Source organism: Martes martes, assembly GCF_963455335.1.
Source record: "Martes martes genome assembly, chromosome: 15".
NCBI lineage: Eukaryota > Metazoa > Chordata > Mammalia > Carnivora > Mustelidae > Martes > Martes martes.
This window is the reverse complement of record NC_137903.1, coordinates 4,579,152-4,603,071: the sequence shown is the minus strand read 5'-3', so window position 1 is coordinate 4,603,071 and position 23,920 is coordinate 4,579,152. Positions and strand designations below refer to the sequence as shown.

Below are 23,920 nucleotides of genomic sequence, written 5' to 3'. Positions count from 1 at the left end.
CCCCATTCCTGCTTCATCGTCATGACCGGATGGGAGCGGGGGAGGGTCCGGAATCCGCGTAGACCAGAGGGAGAACGTACCGAGCCCACGAGGTATTAGCCCAACACGTTAGGTAGCACGTAGATGTCATCTCCTTCGCTGAAAGACAATGACCCCAAGAGGGAGACACTTGACTCTTAGAGTGAACGGGCCCAAGGTCGCAGAATCAGGAGACAGCAGTGTTGGGGGAGGCCATCGCTCCATCCTCACCCCCATGTTTCCTTTCTGATGAGTGAATGTCCACCGAGCCCTCCCTTGGTCCCAGCACTGGACAAGATGGGTGCGTGCTCACGAGCACAGAGTCGGCCCTGGGGTTCTCATTCCTCCCTTTCCTCTGCTCAGCAGAGCTCTGGTCTGACTGCGAGCTGGCGGCCTGGGATTTTCCTGGCATATTCAACAGCCACAGAGTGTCTCTCAGATATGAAGGATTCGGATGTGCATTGCATTTGGCTGGTGAAAGTTCCTGTGTTTGATCCTCCTTTCAGGCCCAGGTGTGCGGTCGTGGGTTTGTGCATCTCTGCGTGACTGTGGGTGTGAGACAGTGTGTCTCCATGTGTGTGTGTTTTGGAAGCTGTAAGAGTCCCTCCACGGGCTCCTTTGTGTGACACGCAAAGAGAAGTCCCTCCTCCCACCCAGCACCCGAAGAGGAAGCGGCTGGTCCCCTGAGATGCCGGCTCTTTAAAGGCTGGGGTGCCTGGCATAGGGACTCAGCCACTAAGAAAGTCACAGAGGTCACTGACCGGTTTTTCCCCAGGGTCTGAAGTAAGCCACAAGTGCAGCGGCGACGACCAGCACACCAGGCAGGCTCGCAGACAGACAAGGAACCAGCCAGGGGCTGCTGGTGACGGCACACAAGCCTCGAGGACCCAGGGGTGAAGTGGGGTGACCATGAGCAGGGAGGATGGAATTCAGAAATGCACCCCGGACAGGCACGGAGGAGGCAGAATGGCTGGCATCAGGGGGAACTGTGTGGCCCAAAGGAGGCTTGTAGACAGAATGAAGGTGGTCCAGGGGATACCAGCTTGGCAGGAAACACCACTGAGGACCATGGACCCACCCCGGCCCCCCACGGAGCTCATGCTTTCCCTCCAGGTTCAGTGCACAGACACCCAAGCAGGGTCCATGCTCCCTCGTGCAGTGTAGGGTGTGGGGGTTGGGGCACAGAGCAGGGAGACCTGACCCCTGCCTGCTTCCTGGGGCTCAGAGCCCGGGTGGGGGACAAGACATACCATCCAGGGAGAGTGTCCTGGGCTCACTTGTCTCATTGGAGACATCGCTCTTGGCCTGGCAAGAGTAGTTCCCAGCGTCCCGCTCCGACGTCCCAGCGAAGGGGAAGGGGCGGCTCTTCCACGGGGAGCCCCCTCGTTCCCCAGGATCTTCCTGTTCAGGTGGAAGGAGTACAGGATCGGAGGGGAGCCATTCGGGGTCTCACAGAGGAGCTCCACTGCGTCCCCCACAGCAAGGCCTGTGGACCTGGGTCTCAGGGTGAGCAGAGGCTGGGACACAGGAGCCGAGCAGCACGTGGGGTGGGAGGCTCAGCTCTGCTTACCCAGGCTCCTGGCCCCTTCTCCCCTGGGGACCCCTATCTATGGGACCTGGGGTCCCATTACCTGAAGCCCAGATCCCTGGGGAGTGTCTCCCCTTGCTCCCCACTTACCTTGTACCCTCACCTCCAGCTGGGGTCTCTGTTCCTGGACCTGCTACCCTCCATGGTAGCCTGGCATCAGTAAAGCCCAGAGGCTCCTCCCAGGTTTCTGGGAGGCAGAGCTCTGAGTGGGGACCCTGGTTCTGCGAGGTACGACCATCTTTGTGGAAGGAAAAGAGAAGACTTGAGGCCGACCTCTGGGGGTGCAGCTCCGTCTGGCATCTCAGGGTCGGCGGGCTCCCCTCACGGAGCTCGGGACGAGGGACCGCGCTCAGCACTGGAGGTGGAAACAGCTCTGGGGAGAAGCAGGCCCAGGCTCAGTGGGGACTCCTGAATCCTGAGTCCCCAGGGGCGGGGGTGTAAGCCGGGACACGTCCCAGGCCACAGCCCCGTGCCCCATGGGAGACACTGTCCTTGTCCCCCAGGACCCACCTCTCAGCTGTGACCCACACCGCCTGAACCAGAGCCAGAGGGTCTTGTCAGTCATCTGGTCCCCAGAGGGCAGGGTCTGGCCCAGGGTCTCTGGGACTGAGTGGCCCGGCTGGCTCAGGGTGCTTCCATGGCCTCGGCATCCCCCTCTTTCCCTGGGCTCCAGATGTGCCCCGTGGGGGTGGGCATTTGGACAGCACGGTGGACATCTCAGGGCTCTGTGGTTGGCGCAGCATTCGGGGCAGCCAGGGGGAGAGCTGCTGGCCTCTAGGGACCAGATCCCTGAGCAGCACCCCAGCCCCCACTCCCCCGACCCCCGGAAGCTGGTGACTCACCTTGGACTTGAACCGTGGTCATATCTGACCTTTGTGTGCCTAGGTGCGGGAGGAAGGTTGCCTTCCCAGTGCAGCTGTACTGGCTGTTGCTTTCCAGTGTTGCTGTCCCCACGGGCAGAAACCGTTTGGCGTTTGGGTGATGGAGTGATTTCCCATCTTTGTAGAACTTGGCGAGGGACAGAGCGACGTTCCTCCATCCCTGGCGCTGCAGAGTCAGGACGTTGCCCTCAAACACGGGGTTTGGCAAGGTTCGGAGGTACGACCCGCCTGGGAGACACAGGAACGGGGGCTGTCAGCCCATTTTCTCCCTCCATCCCCCAGCCTCAGGCCTCCCCTGGGGATAGAGGGTCCTGGACAGCGCCTGCACCGAAGCTCTGTCCCCCAGGCCTTCGTGCCAAGCTGAGGCAGGGTCTCCGCTTTCCTTCCCCTCCTCCTCCCTCCTCCCTCCTCCCTGCTCTTCCAGTCCCCTCCCCTCCCCTCCCCCACTCTTCCTGCGCCTTCTCTCTGGTCTTCTTCCCTTCTACGTCCTCCTGGGCTCCTTTCCAGCTGCCCTTCCAACATCGCCAAGCTTGGGTTCAGTTAAATTCTTTCCGTCCGTTGTTCTACCTCCTTCCTTCTGACCCAGTTCTCTCCCCCCGGATGGGCTCCTCACTGCCTGGCTGCCCCAGGGCAACTCTGTGCAGTTTCCACTTCCGAGCACAGCTGCACACAGCCCACCAGCCAGAAGCCGGAGGGGGCAAGTGGGGAGTGCCCCTGCCTGGGCTCGCCCCTGCTTCCCTGGTCCGCGCCCCCAGGCCCAGCTCCCATTCCCATCCCTGCAGGGAGTTTCACTGGGGAAGTGAAACTTCCACCACCGTCCTGGGGAGGGGCCTGTCCTGTCTGTCCTCATTCCTAAAATGCATTCTATGGCCTGACGTGGACAAGAGACAAGCTCCCAGGGGCCCAGCACCCTCTGCAGGGCCGTCCCAGGCTGGGTCTGTCCCCAGGCCATACTTCTTTGACAAGCCAGACACCGCTGGTCCCAGACAGCCTCAGGAGCCAGGTCTGAGAGCCGAGAGCAACGGTGGGGAAAGATGGGGAGCCCCAGCACAGCCTGCCTTTGCCTGGGTCTCTCTGGACCCTTAGGACCCCCTTCCACGCAGAACTGGAGGATGAGCCTCGCTTTTGCCGCTGCCCTTTCTAGCAGCGAGGACCATGGGTTTGCGCTCTGCCCAGCCATCCTCACCCCAGCCTGGCACCACAGAACGTGACCCTGGCCGTCACGATGTTCATAGGCCAGGGTTTTTCCTGCTTGACAGGAAGCTCCGTGGAGGTCAGGAGGGACTGGAAGACAAAGGGAGCTGAAGGACAAAGCTGCCTTCTCTGAACACACAAGGGACAGAAGGGAGGCCGGGGCCTTGGTGAGTGGAGAACATAGGACTTTAGAGCCACTCGGAGAGGAGGAGACAGAGGTTGGTGCCATTTATAAGGGAATAAGATGAGGCCCAGAGCCATTTGCCGGGAACCGAATCACCTAGAATTACTCTCAGCCTGAGACCAGTGGGGTCCCAGGTCCCATTTCTGCCTGGGCATCAGCCAGGACTCGAGGAATGGGCCTAGTCTGCTGCTCTGAAGATATTTCCAGGGCACCCAAAGGCCCATCAATTAAGCTTTGGGCCAGAGTCATATTTGGAGTTGGAAAAGACATATATAAGACTCACCGGTTTGTCCAACACAGGGAACTGTAAGAGAACAGAGTGATAGAATTAGGGTAAGCAGCAGAAAGAACTTTTTCACAAGGAGGCCTCTCACCTCAGGAATGGGTGCTCATACCCATTCAATAAACCAACCACCCAGCCCCCTGGGCACCTGCTCATCCAGCCACCCAACCACTCAGCCACTCAGCCACTGAGTTACTCAGCCACTCAACCATCCATCCACCCAAACACCCAGCTCCACAGCTCCCCAGGCCCCTAGCCACTCAGACCCCCAGCCCCTCCGCCCCCCAGCCCCCCAGCCACCAGCTTTCATGTTGGACCCAGTGCCTAGAATCCTCTGCCCTATCTCAGTTCAAATGTCATAGCCTTAGGTCTTACTGGGACCCTTAGATCTTTCTGGGACCCGCAGTTGAAATAACCCTCCTCAATCATTATTACAACCCCCCACTGTGTTATCATCAGAGCACCTGGCTCTGTTTGAAGTTATCTTATTCTTTAAATTGCCTACTTGTTACCCGCCTCTCCCTCTGTCTAGAATGTAAGCTCCGTGAGAGCAGGGACTCAGCCTGTCCTCTTCACAGTCACGTCACCTGCGCCTGGGATCTGTGCCAGGAGTAGTCTATGTTCCACAAGCCTCTGTTAACAAACACTCGCAGGCTTTCCTCTGTGCCCAGCCACGTGGGACAGGGCACATGAAGTAGGAGACGGAAGAGTGGACCCTTGCAAGGGGTGGGGGGGCGGTGTCCGAGCTCCTATCTGCACCTGTAGAACTCAAAGAGCGAAGGCAGACCATGCCGTCTGGCGGCCTGATCTGTCCGCAGAGCTCTGGAGGGCCCAGAATGGACGTGACAGGCAAAGGAGGTGGGAAATCACGAAAGGATGAGGGACCCGGCCTGTTGGCTCAATCGGTTGGGGGATGACAAACAGGGTAGTTCATCGCACACGGAGCTTGCAATCCCTTATATGCGCCCCTAGTGTTTCTAGCTGTCTGTCTGTCTGTCTATTTATCATTTTGTTATTATTTTTTAGAATCTTATTTTTAAGTAATCTTATTTTAAGTAATCTTATTTTTAAGTATTTTTAAGTAATTTTTAAGTAATCTTAATTTTAAGTAACCTAATGTGGGGCTTGAACTCACAACCCCGAGATCAAGAGTCACACACTCTCCTGAGTGACCTAGGCTGTTCAGAGCAGAATTTTTATTTTTATTTAATTAAAAATAAAATTTTTAAGTAGGGTCCATGCCCCAGTGTGGGACCTGAACTCATGCCTGTGAGATCAAGAGTCACATGCTCCCACGACGAAATTAGCCAGGTGCCCCTAATGCTTTTAAATGAATGAATGAGGAGCAAAAGTGGCCTGGGAAGACAGGCCAAGCCACGAAATGATGGCGGATGAGGTTAGTTGGGCGTGAGTAGCCCATGGGATGGGCGGCACAGCTGGACACGAAGTGCTGGAGAGTGTTCTAGACTTAGGGACAAGGGGTAAAGCAAGGAGTGGCACAGGCCGAGCACAGTCAGGCCAGCTCTCCTCAACCCTGCTGCATCCTTCGTGGGTGGAGACCCTCTCACTGAGGGCTTGAGATGTGGCTGCTTGGCATGTGACTCACACATTGTCACACTTGTCCACACGGCCTGGGACCCAGACGGAGGCTTTCAGCTTCGCTTTTCTGCTCAGCTCCGGGCTAGGTCAGCCACGGGCTCTCGGTGTGTGCAGAAGGAGGAGTCTTTCTTGCCGTCCCCTCCATGTCCCCCTGGCCCCATCTACACACATCTTTTCCTCTGAGCTTGGTGTAATAGGAAGCAGGATTTGGAATCCCAAAACCTGAACTCGACTCATGAACTCCTCTCTCTCTGTGTGAAGTTGGATGCACTGTTCGAATCCCAACAGCCTTCCATTCCTGATTCCCTCTAGAGGGTAGGGACCACGACAGCCATTTCCTCCTTACAGAGTGGTCCCTCAGAGTTTTACTCCCTGGAAACGTGGTTACTGCCTTCACTGAAAGCAGAAAGAAGGCCTGACCTCGGGGTGACTAAAACCTTGCAATGTAGTGATGCCCCTCGTTCTTTCCCCTCTTTACCGGAAAAACACCTCTGCAGCTTCAAAGTGATGAGTAAACAGGGCTGAGGGCGAGAAGCCTACAAGAGAGAAGGCATCCAGAGAGAAGGGGGACACTTCAGATAAGATCATGTCCCCGGTTCTGATGACCTGCTGTCCAGCACTGTGAGACCTGGGAGCTGTGCCTGCAGACCCAGTGTCTGTGATGAAGACAGCTGGCTGTGGGGTCCGCCGAGGGGTGGTGGCTGCATTACAGTCCTCTTACAAAGGGGATCGTGGACCCCAGTTGGTTACAGGCTGAAGATGATGTGGTGACACAGCCATTGCATAAGCCGCACAACAGAGTCCCGGACAATGGAGGCTGCAGCCCAGTGGACCTTGGTGCTACTCAGGCCGTGGTGGGGGGGAGGGGAGGGAAAGGCCCAGCTCCTGGCCCACTGACCAGTTACATCAAGACCCAGCAGACCAGGATAATGAGCAGGGCTGAGAAACCATTCCCCACTCGAGGGTTCAGGAGACACTTATCTGAGAAAGGCACAACAGAGTAGGGACACAGTAGTCTTCAAATAGTCGATGAGGGACGCTTAAAAGAGGGGGAGAGACTTCAGGCAGGAGTGGGACTGATTCAAGGGAATGACAGAGACCAGGGAAGCAGGTTTCAGCAAAGCATGAAGGATTAGCTCACAACAGCTCAAGAACATTGGAACAGGCTGCTTTGCCAAGCTGTGGCTTCCACGGTGCTAGAGAGTGGTGGTAGTGTGGGAGCTCTGAGACACTTCGCATGGGTGGTGTGGGTCTACAGAGGGTGGGTTCCAGTCCCAGCACTGAACTTAGCTAATGCTCAGCTCAGCAGAAAGTCAAGGTTCATCCCCTAAACTTCAAATATTCCTTTAGTGTACAGCCGTGTACCAGCACGTTCAGCGTCGGGGACCCTGGCCTCTCGAATCTGTGATTGTCAGTAATAGTATTAGGCATCATTTGTTGTGTGAACATACCCCACCTGGCACTTGAAATGAATTTTATTTTCCTGTCTACTTGATTAGAACCCGACCATAGCCCTGCTGGTGATATTATAGCGGGATGGAAAAAGGAGCTCCAAGTGGACGTGGGTTTGCATCTCTCTGTTTTGCTCTTGCTAGCAGGGTAATTCTATGCAAGCTTCGTAATCTTTCTGAACCTCAATATCCTCAATTGTTTAATAGGGATTAAAAAAAAACCTGTCCTATGATTCTAAAGGTTGATGTGATACATTACACACTAGAAAGCAGGCCTTCAGCGCTTTCGTCTTGGTCTCTGCCCACATCTAAGAGGAAATAGCAGCTCTGCACTTATGGGAGCTCTGTTCCTCCACATCTAGCCCTGGGGTCCCAGCATCTTAGGCTGGTTTTCTGGGGTATCCAAGCATTGAGTGTGACTCTGTTAGGTCTGGGTCCTCTACCACCCTGTCCCCTAGTCAGCCATTTTCACTCTCTCCTCTTCATTTGCTTTCTTCCATCCAGATCACAGGTCCCAAGCTAGAAAGCACTGGGACTTTATCCATTCAAGTCCACCAAGGTCTGGTCCTTTTATAAGGTAGTGATTTGCCCTTGAAAGCCTTTCCTCTGGAGTATATCCAGGCACTAGGCCATCCTGACCCTGCCCTTGGTATGACCATTAGACTTTTTCACTTGTCCAAATGGCCATTTATAAACGCACAGGGCAACAGTGACGTGGGGGAAGGAAGAACACTGAGTGGAACAAGGGTTTTCTTCACAGAGTCAAACTCCCACAAACTCTGTCTAGGAAGAGATCATATTTAGGATTGGTTTTGCTTTTCTGGCTCAACGAAAACAAACAAACAAGCAAACTACTGGGACCAAGTTTAAAATGAAAAATAAGTCGACTCAGAAATTGTAAACCGAAGTAAAATATACGCCCAGACTTGTTCCTTCTAAGTGTAGCAGGTAATAGTGGCTGAGACTGAGTTGAGTCTGGGGGATCTAGTGACCCTCTCCCCACCCCCATAATTCTCTGTTATTGGAGGAACAGGTTTTCCATCGCTGGCATGGGTGACCGACCCCTGGGGAGGTGGGTCAAAGAGAGAGTCAAAGATCAGGGAGAATGGATTTGATCCTTCAAACCATTCCCAAGGACCAGTCAGACCCCAAACAGACCCTCTACCTCATCCCCGACAGAGAGAGGATGCAAGCAGAAGGGTGAATAGCCAGTTTGTAAAAGGCTTTGAACACTCAGAGCAAAGCCTCTTGACCAGATGAGGAGACTGGTCATGGTTGACTGCTTCTAAGAAAACACTGAGGCTTCATAACAATACATCTTTTTTGTAAAAGCCCATTCCCTATTTCTGAGCAAAATACACAGGACTGCCTTTTCCCATTTCCCTGATCCCTCCAGCTTACTCCCTACCCAAAGCTTTCTTTCCTTCTATAACTTCATTTTCCTTTTGTGACAGCCTGATGAGGAGTTAAATCTTATTTGACAGGGTAAACATGTCAGTGGGTCTCAGAATGTGATTTTTCTGCCTCCCTAATTTAGCTCTGATACTTTGAAGACCTGCCCTTCCAAATACCAAGGAAAATGGGATGAGAACAACAGGGAGGCCCTCCACCACACCATATTTCTGTCAAGCACGCCCATGTGCACACACTCATTTCAGGCTCCAGCCATAAAACCCACTTGAATCCAAAAAAGTAAAACAAGAAGTCCCATAAATGACTTACAATCTTTGGTGCCCAAGAGGGAAAGCGTAGAACAGCACAATCCTGAAGCACACCACGGGGCCTGGCCTGGCACAGAGGAGGGACACAGGTCCAGCTAAAAGCAGATGGAAAGTCAGGGTGGAGGGAAGAGCATCAAAGCCACAGGCCCAGGGGTAGGTGAGTGACCCCCGTGATGTAGGTGGTGTTACTGCTTCATACACCAAATAGAGGAAGTGGGGAAGAAACTTTAAAAGTTCAAATTAGTATTTCCTCTTTGGTGAAGGGGCATTATATAAGTGAACTTTCTTTACCATGATGCATAAAGGAGTCAGGTAATTTACTAGTAAGCACTTTTGAACCCTCTCTGTGGCTTCGAAAATCTCATGCTAATGAACCAAGATGGGACAAGGCTATGGAAAGATCCAGAGACTGCCAGAATTTGTGGGATCTCAGTATCATTTAGCTTGGAAGGCAGCACAGTTCTGCAAACACTAAGATCATCCATTCCCCACCCTGTGTGACCTCCAGTTCTCCAAGTTTCCCTCCTATCCAAGGAGAAATGTGTCTGTCTGTACACTACAATGAGGTGGAAAAGTAGAATCCTGAAAATGGTCCATAGGATCACCTACTCAGGAGGCACTCAGGGATTGATGAGGTCAGAGTAGAATGGGCTGGAAGTTCTGAATCTGAGGTTTTAGGACTGTCAGTTATTATTTTGAGAACTGTTCCTTAAAACATACCAGTAAAAGAGTAAACAGGCAAGCCAGAGGGTGATGAGATATTTTCCATACACATGGGTGAGAAAGGACCCATAACCAGAATATAAGACTTTTTAAAAGTCATTAAAAAAAGACAGACAACCCATTGGGAAAATAGGCAAAATAACTGAACAGGTAATTTACAAAAGTAGATAACCGAGTGCCAAATGAACTAGAAAAAGAAGCTTGACTTCATAAATCACCATGGAAGTGCAAATTTAAACTAAATGAAACACCACTACATTCCCCATGAGAATGGCTAAAACTATCAAGATAGACAGGCAAGTGCTGGTAAGGGTGTAAAGCAGCTAGAAATTTTGCACACCTCCAGTGGGAGTGTAAATTGGTACAACCAGTTCGAAAAACTGCATGACAAAATCTGAATGAACCATAAAAATAACTGCTGACCCAGCATTTTCACTCCTAGGTACACGCTGAACAGAAATACTTTTATATTGACACCAAAAGACCTATACAAGAATGTTCATAGCAGCATCACTTCTAATAGATAGAATCTGGAAACTACTTAATGAGCCCTCAACAGAGAAGGAGGCCACACGTCCTCACCTCCTTTGAGGACAGAACATGGGATTTTAAACTGAAGCGTGGAAGGTTGGGTAACATACTAGGATGCACTTTCTGACAGTAGGTTTTTCCTGGAATTCTTTAGGTGAGAAATTCCATGCAGGCTGGGAAGAATTCAGTGTGCTTATTGCCAAAGACAGGAATGGAGCGTGTGAACTTTCTAACTTTTTGTGCTCTAGATTCCCTGATTCACTGGAAGTGGGAAAACAATGACACTGGCAGGCACATCTTAAGTGACTCTGTTGATTGGGAGAGAGGTGGACATGGTGAGGAAGTAAAATAGGAAATGGTTATCTTATCCACTTGTCTTAAGATATTAACATTCGTACATTTCCCCCTATTGTTCTCTTTCTAGGAGATCTCTTGACTTGAGTTGTCTATGCCTTTGCTCAGCTCTGGGTCTCCAGAGTGTGGAGCATCAGAGGGCTGCAGCTAAGGTAGAGATGGGGCAAACTGTCTAGCTTGCCAGCACTTACTGTGCTTTGCGTGCAGAACAGTTTAAGCCTCTACCCTAGCTGCTTCTACTTTCACCAGGTTCTGGCTTCTTGGGTGTGTGAACTCTTCCTGACTTCTCACTCTACCCCTGAACTGTGAGATGTCGCTGCATTTTTAAAGGTGTTAGTGGAATTGCCTCTCTGAGCTGAGCTCGTTGCATACCATTCTCTTGGGGGAGGAAGGTGAAGTTAGAGGCTGCTGCTAGGTTAGGAATCTTCCAAGACTCAGGCTGATCTTGAAATGAGATGGAGATGGGTTAGGATAGGAATGAAACCTATAATACTAAAACTCTGAGGAAAATTCAGGGCTGAAAAGAGGTGGGGAGGACGATGGAGGGGGGGGGAAGGAGAATTCTCATCCAGATGGGGTTTGTAGACTTAATAGATACAGAGCATTCCATTCCCAAATAGCAGAATACACATTCTTTTCAAGAGTACATGAAACATTTTCCAGGATAGAACACATGTTAGGCCTCTCAACAACATTTAAGAGGTTATAACTCTCAACAAATTTAAGAAGCTCAAAATCATATCAAGAATCTTTTTTGATACTAGAAGTCAATTCCAAGAAGAAAATTGGAAAAAACATATACATGGAGGCTAAACAACATGCTACTAAACAATCAATGGTCATGAAGAAATCAAAGAGGAAATAAAAAAAAAACCCAACCTTGAGACAAATGAAAATGAAAGTGCAACATCCCAAAATACATGGGATGCAGCAAAAGCAGTCCTAAGAGGGAAGTTCATAGCCATACAGGCCTACCTCAGGAAACAAGAAAAATCTCAAATGATCTAAACGTAACCCAAAGGAACTAGAAAAAGAATAAACAAGCTCAAAGTTAGTAGAAGGATGGAAATAATAAAGATCAGAGTGGAAATAAATGAAGTAGAGACAGAAAAATAGAAAAGATAAATGAAACTAAGAGCTGGTTCTGTGAAAAGGAAACGAAGTAGGTAAATCTTTGGCCAGACTCCTCAAGAAAAAAAGAGAGAGTCCACGTAACAAAAATAATAAATTAAAGAGAGGTTGCAATGGATGCCACAGAAATACAAAGGATTGTAAGAAACTACTACACATAAGTATACACCAACAAATGGGACAACCTAGAAGAAATGGATAAATTCTTAGAAAAATGTAATCTTCCAAGACTGAATCATGAAGAAATAGAAAATCTGAACAGATTGATTTCTAGTAAGGAGATTGAATCAGTAATCAAAAAATTTCCAGCAGATAAAAGTCCAGGACAAGATGGCTTCATGGGTGAATTCTACTGAACACTTAAAGAAGAATTAATACCTATTTTTCTCAAACTATTTCAAAAACTTGAAGAGGAAGGAAGACTTCCAAACTCATTTTATGAGGCCAGCATTACCTTGATAACAAAATCAGAGAAAGGCAACACACACACACAGACACACACACACACAGACACACACATTACAGGCCAATATCCCTGATAAACACTGATATAAACATTCTCAACAAAATATTAGCAAACCAAATTTGACAATACATTCAAAGGATCACACTCCATTATCAAGGGGGACTAATTCCTGGGCTGCAAGGATGGTTCAATATACACAAATCAATCAACATGATACACCACATTAACAAAATGAAAGATAAAAATAATATATGCAGAATAGATGCATCAATAGATGGAGAAAAAGCATTTAATAAAATTCAACATCATTTTATGATAAAAAATCTCAACAAGGGTGGTATAGAGGGAAAATATCTCAAATTAATGAATAAGTAACCCACAGCTAACATCATATTCAATAGTAAAAAGCTGAAAGCTTTTCCTCTAAGATCAGGAGCAAGACAAGGATGCCCATTCTCGACATTTTTTCTTAGATAGATTTATTTATTTATTTATTTATTTATGAGAGTGGGGAAGGGGGAGGCAGGGAGAGGGAGAGAAAGTCTTAAGTAAACTCTGCACTGAGTGTGGAGTTTGATATAGGGGTTGATCTCATGATCCTGAGATCACAGCCTGAGCCGAAACTAAGAGTCAGACACTTAACCAACCACACCACCCAGACAGCCCCATTCTTAACATTTTAATTCAATATGTTATTGAAAGTCCTAGCAACTACCAGACAAGCTATCAGACAAGACAAATAAATAAAATGCAACCAAATTAGAAAAGAAGTAAAACTGTCACTATTTACAGACTGATACGGTATGTAGAAAACCTTAATGACTCCACTAAAAAATTATTAGAACTAATAAGTTAATTCAGTAAATTTGCAGGATACAAAAATAATATACACAAATCTGTTGCATTTCTATACAGTAATAATGAACTATCAGAAAGAAAAATTAAGAAAATCCCATTTATAATTGCACCAAAAAGAATAAAATACATAGGAATAAATTTAACCAAGGAGAGTTTTAACCTGCAGACTATAAGACATTGATGAAAAAAATTGCAAAAGACGCAAAAAATGGAACGGCATACCATGCTCATGGATTAGAAGGATTCATAATGTTGAAATATCTATACTCCCCAAAGCAATCTACAGAGTCAATGCAATCTCTATCAAAATACCAATGACATTTTTCACATAACTAGAAAAAATAATCCTAAAAATTGTATAGAACCACAAAAATACCAGAGTAGCCAAAGCAATCTTGCGGAAGAATAAAGTGGGAGACATTATGCTCACTGACTTCAAATGATACTACAAAGCCATAGTAATCAAAACAGTATAGTGCTGGCAGAAAAATAGACTTGGATCAGTGGAACAGAATAGACAACCCAGAAATAAACCCACACTTACATGGTCAATTAATCTTTGACAAAGGAGGGAAGAACATACAATGGGGAAAATACAATCTCTTCAATAAATGGCATTGGGCAAAATGGACAGGTACATGAGAAAGAATGAAACTGTACCACTTTCTTACACCGTACACAAAAATAAACTCAAAATGGATTAAAGACTTAAATGTAATACCAGAAACCATAAAGCTCCTAGAGGAAAACACAGGTAGTATGCTTTGGGACATTAGTCTTAGCAATACACTTTTTAAAGATTGATTTATTTGAGAGAGAGAGAGAGAGAGGAGGGGGCAGAGGATGAGAAACAAGGAGAGATGCAGATTCTCTGCTGAGCAGGGAGCCCAATGCAGGGCTCGATCCTAGGACCCTGAGATCATGACCTGAGCTAAAATCAAGAGTTGGATGCTTCACTGCTCTGAGCCACCCAGGTGCCCCTTATCAATGTATTTTTGGATGTGTTTCCTCAGGCCAAGGAAACAAAAACAAAACAAATGGAACTACATCAAACTAAAAACCTTCTGGACAGCAAAGGAAACCATTAACAAAATGTAAAAACAACCTACTGGGAAATGATACTTGTCAATGATATAACTGATAAGTGGTTAATATACAACATATATAAAGAACTCATACAACTCAGGGTGCCTGGGTGGCTCAGTCAGTTAAGCGTCTGACTTCAGCTTGGGTCATGATCTCAGGGTAGGCTTCCTGCTCAGCAGGGAGCCTAGTTCTCCCTCTTCCTCTGTCTACCACTCCGCCTACTTGTGCTCTCTCTTTCTCTGTCAAATAAATTTGAGAAAATCTTAAAAAAAGGAACTCCTACAACTCAATATATAAAAGATATGAACAATCTGATTAAAAAATGGGGAGAGTTGGGGCGCCTGGCTGGCTCAGTGGGTTAAAGCCTCTGCCTTCGGCTCTGGTCATGATCCCAGGGTCCTGGGATCGAGCCCCACATCGGGCTCTCTGCTCCGCAGGGGGCCTGCTTCCTCCTCTCTCTCTGCCTGCCTCTCTGCCTACTTGTGATCTCTGTCTGTCAAATAAATAAAATCTTAAAAAAAATAAAAAAAATAAAAAATGGGGAGAGTGAACAGATGTTTCTTCAAAGGAGACATGCTGATAGCCAACAGACACAGGAAAAGATGCTGAATATCACTCATCATCAGGGAAATGTAAATCAGAAGCACAATGAGTTATCACCTCATGCCTGGTTGGAAGGGCCTTATCAAAAAGACACATGTTGGCAAGGATGTGGAGAAAAGGGAAGCTTCGTGCACTGTTGGGAATACAAAATGGTGCATATGGAAAACAGTATGGAGGTTCCTCAAAAAGTTAAAAATGGAAATACCATATAATCCAACAATTCCATTTCTGGGAATTTATCTGGATAATAGGAACACATTAATTTGAGAAGATATGCACACCCATATGTTCATTGTAGCACTATTTACAATAGCCAAACTGGGAAGCAACCAAAGTGTCCATTGATAGATAAATGGATAAAGAAGGTGGGATATTTTTAAACAATGGAATATTACTCAGCCATAAAAAGAACGAAATCTTTCCGTTTTTGACAACATGGATGGACCCAGAGGGTATCATGTTAAGTGAAAGAAGTCAGAGAGAGAAAGACAAATACAGTATGATTTCACTTATACATGAAACCTAAAAACCAAAACAAATGAACAGCAAAAAACCTAAAACAGAAAAAACGCCAATACAGAGAAAAATCTGGTGGCTGCCAGTGGAAGAGGGTTGGGGGATGGGCCAGATAGGGGAAGGAGATTAAAAGGTACAAACTTGAAGTTATGAAATAGACATGATGGGGTACAAGGTATAGCATAGGGCATATAGTTGATACTATGTAACTAGTTGGTGTGGTGACCATAGATGGGAGCTACATTGATCCTGGTGTACATAACATCAGTGAGTCGCTCTGTTGTACAGCAGAAACTAATATAATACAGTATGTCAACTACACTTCAATCTAAAGGAGGGGGTACTTAAACCCCAGGTGTCCCCATCAGCCTGGGTCAGCTGTGAGGGACAGTGGTTGCTGAGGACAGGGAAGTCAGTCCCACTTGCACGAGGTGGAGGGGAGAACACAGCAGCTGGGATTAGGGGCAGCTCTGGGTGTGGGGACAGCACGGTGGATCCTGGAGATGCTCATCTGAGCTTCAGAGATCCCTTCAGACCCGAACCTGGTGAGACCTCAGGGTCCTTATGTCTAAGGTGAATGAATGACTACCTTTGCGTCATTGGGTTGTTGTGAAGGTTCAGTGAGAAAATGTGAGTGGTGTTGCCAGAGCTTCCCACGGCCACGGTGGAGATGTTCCCTGGGCTGTCTGGTCAGCATCTGGAGCCTCACGGAGCCACCCAACTCTTGAATCGGCCAGAGAAAGTGAGGAACTGCAATTTAGTTGTTCTTAGTTTTACTCAATTTAAATGTAAGCATTTACAGGTGGCCAGTGGCTGCCTCACTGGATGCTGGTAGTGGCTGGCAGGTAGGACGGCTTGATGAGGGTCAGCTGCAGAGAAGGAGCCGGCCAGGAAGCCTGGAGCTCCTGGAGCCTGCCCCCCACCTCGGCTTTTACTGGCCTCGTCCTTGGGACAGATGCGGAAAATAGGGGGAGTCGGATTGGGCATGGAGGTCTGCGCTGGCCTGCAGGGGAGGGTCACTTGTAGGTTTCTCATCACCACACTCACCCTCCCGGCCTTCCCCACTTTCCTTCCAGAAGCAGCTGGAGGGAGCCCGAAGGGGGGGAGGTGGGGAGAGAGAGAGAGAGTGTGTGTGTGAGTGTTTGGGGGGGGGGTTGTCTGCAGCGACCCCTTGTGGCCACTTGGATAGCCGCCGTACTAGGGAGCAGGTCTTAGTCCGCCCGGCTTTCATTTTTCAAATGCCCAGCCTTGCCTCCCAGAGAGACAGGCTTATACTCAGTACAGTCTTTGTGCTTTTTATTTTTAAAATGCCTCCATTATTCTATTTTGCCACACTGCCTCGTGATTTTTTCATTGTCTCTCTGGATTTCCGGTCTGTGACCTCCTCCGAGGCAAGGGCCAGGTCTCATTCCTGTCTGTGTCTCCAGGCCTCGCGCACTTTGAGCTTCAAGATACACCAAACATAAGTGTTAGGAGTTCTGAGGTCAGAGAGATCTGGGTTCAAATCCAGATTCTGCTGCTTACTAAGCAGAGGACCTAGGGGCAGTGGCTTTAATCTCCCTGAACTCAGGTGTGCGGCCTGTGACCAGGCCATGATGACCTCTCACTTCTAGCATCACGGAGAGGATCACGCTGTCACACACATGACATTCTGCACACTCGCTCGCCTCTCCGCCCGAAAGTGAACCCACCCTCCGTGAAGTTAGGAGCCGCGTACTCCCCGCGTCATTCTAGCTTTTCTGTCTTGGCATATCCGGTGGACAGTGTTTGTTCTCGTTCTGTTTGCTCCCATTGTCACCGCAGACCACCGCATCCTTCCTTAAACACCGGGCACCAGGGCACCGGGAGGACTCTCTTGGTTTTCGTCCCCGTTTTCCGGCCGCACTCCTTCCGGCTCTCTCAGCCTCCCTCCTCTGGCAACTTTGAATGAGTTCTGTGGGCCCTGGCCCCAGGACCTTTCTCTCTGCACTCTACAGTCTCTCCTAAGTATTCTCACCTGTGATAGTGTTCTGAGTGACGGCCTCTAAGGCAATGAGTCCCGAGCACGTCTTTCTAACACATTCTGCAATCCCGCATTTGGGGTATGAAACAGCTTACCTGGGGGGTGAAATGTAATGGGCGTGCAGGACTTGGAGATGGGGGTGGGCTCGTGATTCAAAGGAGCAGCACAGATGAAGTGGAGGCCCCCCAGGGAACTGGCCACCTCCCCCTGCCATGAAGGAAGGAATAAAGGTGCTGAATTATTTGGATGCTAGGCTGAGTTAACCGAGCACCTTCCTGTTGGGGAAACTCACCTAGAACCCACTGATTAGGAACACCCACCGTGCTTCCCCATCTGTGTGGCAATGGGGCGCATAGAGAAAGTTCTGTTTAGACAGAACACCGGGCAACAGGATAATATGCACGGAGTCTTGGAGGCTCCTTAAACTCAGTATGTCAAGACTGGACCCAGCCTCTGCCTCCCAACCTGGTCCTTCCCTGTTGTTGCCTGTGTTGGTCGACAGCATCACTCACCACCGTGCTGTACAAGTCTGAAACGTGGTGTCATGACTCTGATTTGCCCCAAAGCGCAAATGAGCTCAGCAAAAATGTTTCCCCAAATACGACCCTTTGGGATGACAGCTATCATGGCTGTGTGTGTGTGAGCACACACGTTTTGTATTTCTGTTGTGTGTAATTTCCCCACTGTCCGCCCCCACGGCCAGTCTGGCGAAAGCCTGGTCAAGCCCCGGATTTCAGTTTATATAACATTCTTGACCACTGTGTCCCACCCAGGTGGGGTCAGGTGCATACACATCCTGTGGCTGCACATTGCACGTCCATCTGTCCATCCGTCCATCTGTCCATCCGGCATGGATTTCTATCATATGCATCCCCCCAGGACTGCTGGCTTGCTGAGGGCACAGGCCACGTTTGTCTTGTTCACCAAAGGCAGGTGTAGAGAGTAGGGGACAGCTCTGCCGTAGGGCTGGAAGCGGGTGGCACATTCTTTCCTGGAGATCAGGGAAGAAAAGCATATATAATATATAGTTAAGGTGATAAATTGGATTTTTTTTGGGTTCCCTGTTTACCACTGTCAAGCGTAATCTATTTCATGCATTTGTACAGAATGCATAAAATAGGTCAGATTTAATTTTCTGCAGGTTGCATATTTTCGCCCCAGTTCCCTGGGCAGATGTGGAGCCCCAATGGAAGCGGAAAGGCTGGGAGACGTGTGCTTAGGGGAGGTGGCCCTAAAGGGTTTCGCATGCTGGGCGCGGGAGCTGGATGCCCGGGGGCGAGAACAAACTAAGAGGAGGCAGTGAGATATTTGGGCAAGAAGAGTGTGGCATTTGCAGGCGGTCAGACAGGAATCCCAGCAGTGAGATATTTGGGCAAGAGTGTGGGATTTGCAGGCGGTCAGACAGGAACCCTGGCTCGGCTGCATCATCCTGGGGCTTGGGTTTTGCTCTGCTCCCTCTTCTAAGCGCTCTTTCCTGCCTTCCTTCCCCTCTCATTGTTCCCCTTACTAATCCCTCTCTGCGCTCCTGTCCTCAGCTGCACATGGACCAGCAGACATCATCCCCAAAGAGACAGACCTCTCCCTTGGCCTGGTTCGCCCCCTTCCATCTCCCACCCCACCTTTCCCCTCCGACCCCAGCCTGGCTTCTCACGGGTCACCCGCATCCACATCTCCTCTGCTGCGATCACAGCCCCTCCTGTCCTGGAAGGTCTGGATTCGACTGCCACACCTGAACCACCTCGCTCAGCATCACAATGACTCAGTTGCGGCAGCTCCCACCCACTGAGCTCCTACCCTCTGAAAACTGGGCTCCACGGCATTTTCTGGCATTTTCTTTTCGGCATTTTCGAAGGCTGAACCCTGCTTCCCTCACCAATGGCTTTTCTTCCCTGGCGTCCATCCTGCCCCCTCCTGATTTTCTCCCACCTCCCTGACCACTCCTTCTCAATCTGTTGGCCAGAACCTCCTCGTCTTGACACTGCACGGTGGGGGGACAGGTCCTCCAGTTCTGTCCTGGGTGCTCTCCCCGCTCCCGCCCTGTCCCTTCTGTCCACTGCCCACTGTGCCCTAGTCCCGTGTGTGGTGGCCCCAGATTCCTATCTCCCGAGGTGGCCGACCTCTCCTGTGGACTTCAGACAGGAATATACAGGCGGGCCCTCCCCCTCGCCTGGGGGAGCTCTCAACCGTTCGGAATGTGGCATAGCCCAAGTAAAACCCTGCCTGGGCCCTCCTCCCTGGGGATGAAAGAACACACAGACGCCGACGGCCCATGCCAGCGCCCCACTGCCCTCCTCCGCCGCCACCAGTGACCCCAACAGAAGCTCCAGGGTCACCCTTGCCAGGATCGCTCCCCCAGTTCTATAGGCCCCTCTCCAAAGTGTGCTCAGAGCCCCTCACTCTCCCCATCTTCACCGCCGCTGCCTCCTGGGAGCCCTCGCAGCTTTGGCCCATGCAGCTGGGAAAGCCCGTTCCCTTCTTTCCCTGGCCCCCGGGCGTGCTGCCATGCGTTTCCCACACGGAAGAAAGATGTGAACTGCTCAGGATATGAACAGACCCAACGCAAATACCCTCTGCTTGAAACTCCCACTGCCTCTCCATCATGTCCCTTTGTATCCTATGGGACAGGCTGGGCCCTGTCTCCCTCTCCAGCCTTACAGGAGGCCACGGTCTTCTCCCTCTGTGCTGGGGACGCCCCCTCGGTTCTCCTCCTCTCCTCCCTCCTTTGGGCCCTCACTGCCTCTTCCCTCTACCTCGGGCTCCTCCCGTGTGTGTGTGTGTGTGTGTGTGTGTACAACGGTATTAAACATTCTGGAAAGCACAGTGGAGGGCGCCTGGGTGGCTCAGTCGGTTAAACGTCCGTCTTCTGCTCAGGTCATAATCTCGGGGTCCTGGGATCAAGCCCCATGTCAGGCTCCCTGCTCAGTGGGGGGTCTGCTTCTCCCTCTGCCTCTGCTGCTCCTTCTGCCTCTGCTCTCTCGCTCGCCCTCTCTCTCTCAAATAAATGAATAAAATCTTAAAATAAAGAAAGCATAACGGATAACAGAAACACCTGGTACCCACCCCCAGCTCTATTTAATTCCAAAATGTCACGTTTGCTTTAGATTTTTGTTTCCCTAAATAAAGTAGTATGGAATCATCTAAAGTCCCGCCCCTCCCCCACCGTCCCGTCTCCCCTCCAGAAGTAACCCCTGACCTTGGTATCCGCCATTGCCTATCTGTTTCTACACTTTCATGACACGTGTGGGTCCGTCCGCAATAGATAGCATTTGGGGCAAGTTGAAAGTTTACGTAAATGGTATTTTATTGTGGGAGGACGGGGCAGGGCTTGGGGAATGGGTCCGTGCTGACCCGCGTGGCTCTAGCTGTCACTCCCACCGCCACCAGCCTTCTCTCTGGTACGAGTCTAACTACCGATCCTCCTAGGAGGGACAGTGTGCCACCTTCGGTTTTTGGCCATTCTGAACGCCGCTGCAAAGAACATTTGTACACGTCTCCTTTGGCACGTATTTGTCTCTCCAGGGTAGACCCTGAAAAGCAGCATTTCGGAAGAAGAGCGCTGGTGCCTCTCCAGCCTTGCCAGCGGGCGCCCGGTGCTCTGGGTGCACCTGCTGCGAACTGGGCGCCGTCGGGGCTGCCGCGCTCGGCCTCGCCGCCAGGGGGCCCCACACCGCTCGCCGGACCCGGGCCGCGCCTGCACCTGCCGGGCCGCGCCTGCACCTGCCGGGCCACGCCCGCACCTGCCGGGGAGCCCAGACGACCGGCCCGGAGACTGCCGCGGGCGCGCTCCGGCCCTGCTTCTCTGCGGGACGTGGCCTCAGTCCTTCTCCCACCTAACTCCTTTCTAAGGTGAAAGCTGTACAAACCAACAACTTCCCCGCCTCGAGCTCAAACCGACAAGGCCCCGGGATGCGAAGACAAACACCGGTGTGCTCACGGGCAGAGAGGACAATGCTGGCATTTTAACGGAGGTATTCGCTTCGGACTTTTCTTTTGGGGAAATAAAACATTCCAGAGTTTGCTTGAAGTTCTCCTCCCTAGGCCTTCACGGACTCTCCCGCACCCCCAACCCTCCAGCCGGCTCCTGTGTTGAGTCTGGTGGGGCCCAAGCATTAATTTTATGCACTATGTCCGCATCTGCGTTTGCTTTTATTCACCCGAATTGTTCTGTACCACATCTCTGCAGGTTCCTTTCTTAAATGCCCAAAGCTGTTTCCGAGATAAACCTGTGTCGAAGCCCATATGCCTAGTTCACCGTCCATCCATTGTCCTAACAATTTTTTTAAAAAAGATTTTATGTATTTATTTGGCAGGCAGAGATCACAAGTAGGCAGAGAGAGAGGGGGAGGCAGGCTCCCCAATGAGCAGGAAGCCCGATGTGGGGCTCGATCCCAGGACCCTGAGATCATGACCCGAGCTGAAGGCAGAGGCTTTAACCCACTGAGCCACCCAGGCGCCCCTATCCTAACAATTTATTTCAAAATTGTTCTCAGGGTCGGGCCCTTTAAACTGCGCTGTGCGTACACTCCAGGACAGCGGATGGTTTTGCTTTTTGTTCGCGCTCAGTTCTGAGCTCCTAGAAGTGCGCCTGGCATGTAGTCGGTGTTCAAGACGTGGTGCTGAGTTTGATAATAAACAAGCAGCCTCATCCATGGTCCCAGGCTGCTCACATGCAGAATTTGTCCAGAATATACATACAGATGTGAAGTGACTGGAACTTTCCGGTGAGCCAGCCACATCATTCTCCAAACCTATTGTACCTATTTGCGTATCTTCCGGCAACATGAAAGTTCCCTTTCCCCCAGCCTTGGAAACTTTTGTTTTGAGACTTGGTGTATGTGTGTGTCCAATCTGATACATATATAAAATCATATCTTACTGCTGTTTTAATTTGTATCTCCCTAACTCCTTTCTGACCACCCCCCCCCCAACGCTGTCATGATTTCCTTTGTGGCTTCTGGGTTATCAGATGAGCAGAAATATGGATTGAAGTGGGTTGAAGGTCACCCTTAAGCTCTCAAGGGTACAGCCTGACACCTGCATGGGCCCGGAGCTCTCCTTGCAACCCAGCCTCTTTCCTTTCCTGGAGGGTTTGAGCACATGTGCTAGGCCAGATCCAGGACCCGCAGGACTGAGGAGCGAGCTTTGGAGGCCGTCTGCCATCTCTGTCCCCGCCTGGTTCCGTCTTGAGCTCCTCAGGCTCCCAGGAGGGAGAAGAGGGCGCCCTGGGTGCCCAGGCTGGCCCATTATTCCTTAGGTCTCCCTCTGGGGAGCACCAGCCGCAGGTGCTCTGGGGCTCAGGGTGCTTTGGTGTCCACAGCTGTCTGGGCTCCTCTGAGGGCCTGCGTGTTCCCTTGGTGGGGGCAGCCTTTGGGGACCCGGCATCGTTCGCCCTTGGCACACACCGTATCCTGCCCCTACTGGAGAACATGCCACCCGGTCTGCTTGGCTCCTCTGCACTTGACAGACTGACCACCACTGGGGCAAAAGAAGACAGGTTTGCAGGTCAGGGGGCAGACATAATGGGAGCCGGAGGTACAACTAAGGTAGAAAGTTTGAGTTCACAGGGCACCCTTGGCCTGGGGACAATGGGGACAAATACCATGGCCCTGGACGCAGGCGCCCCCCCCACGGACCTTTGAATCGGGTGAACTGTGCTCACACCAAGACTTGAGATGTGACACCAGTGGACCAGCCAGGGCAGTGGGCGCGCGGGAGCCCGGCCAGCTGCCGTCTGAAAGATGCGTTTCCAGCACGTGCAGATGACACTCGCTTGAGATCCTTTCCCATTTGAAAAGCATTAAAAAATCATAACCAGCCAGCCCAGAGGGCGAGCGCGGACTTAACAACCCCTTTACTTTCTTTGGCAAAGCATTAAAGTCATTAACTTGCAGCAAGCAGGGAAAGCAGGTTCTTACTTAACTCCTATCTTCTGAAAAGTCTTAAAAATCAGCCGCGTTGAGACCTTGTCTCTCTTTGGCAGTGCTGAATCATAAAGTACCATCCTGTCGCTCAGAACTGGGGCCATTCTGCCGGGGTACAACTTAAGACAAATGGAGCCCAGCGAGCTGTCCTCTGCTCAAAGGCCTGTGGAGTCTCCACGCTGGAGATGGGATGTAACCCTGACCCTTCGGTCCCTCCACCATCTGAGGCCAACCCTGTGTTTTCTGCTGCCCCTGGGAGGGGTTTTTAGCTCCTCCCAGCATCTACCCCCAGCCCCGTGGCCGCCCACTTGCCTTGCCCACCTCTCTAAGCCTCCCTGTGTGGACTCTGCACCTGACACCGACCACCAGCGGTTTAACAACACCCACCGTGTGTATATATCCCTTGGCTCTCCAAGGCTACCATCCGCCGCTTACGGAAGGTGAACTTCCTGAATCTGACCGGACACACTCCTCGTTTGTCTGTAATCACACCCACATGGCTTAAGTATTTATGCCCTGGATCTTGGCATCGTACTTGCGGGCGAGCACCTGTCACGTATCCCCCCCTACTCCCCTCCGCCCCAGATGATGCATCCCCTGGATTTATCCCGCCCGGCTCTGCGTCTCTGGCCAGTGGGTCCAGTGTCACGTGCTTCTCGAGTGCCCGGGTGCCAGGCGTCGTGCTGGGCGCCAGCAGCCTGGGCACGGTCTTTCGACTCCGGCAGGAAAGGGAGACATTAAACGATGAGATGAATCATAGGTGAGCCAGGGCCCGCGAGGTAGAAGGACAGATGCTTTGGGAATATGTGT

The 23,920-nt window shown here is 50.5% G+C and overlaps 1 protein-coding gene across 1 annotated transcript; it reads right to left on the bottom strand.

Moving 5' to 3' along the window:
* Positions 1-771: 771 nt before the first annotated feature.
* On the bottom strand, positions 772-21,428 carry FCRL6 (Fc receptor like 6; the record flags this gene model as incomplete). Its single annotated transcript, XM_080823914.1, is given in 7 exon segments — positions 772-896; positions 1,269-1,376; positions 1,379-1,573; positions 1,710-1,979; positions 2,449-2,715; positions 20,795-20,926; positions 21,344-21,428. Coding segments are annotated over 7 exon segments (1,182 nt in total).
* Between the last annotated feature and the right edge of the window lie 2,492 nt (positions 21,429-23,920).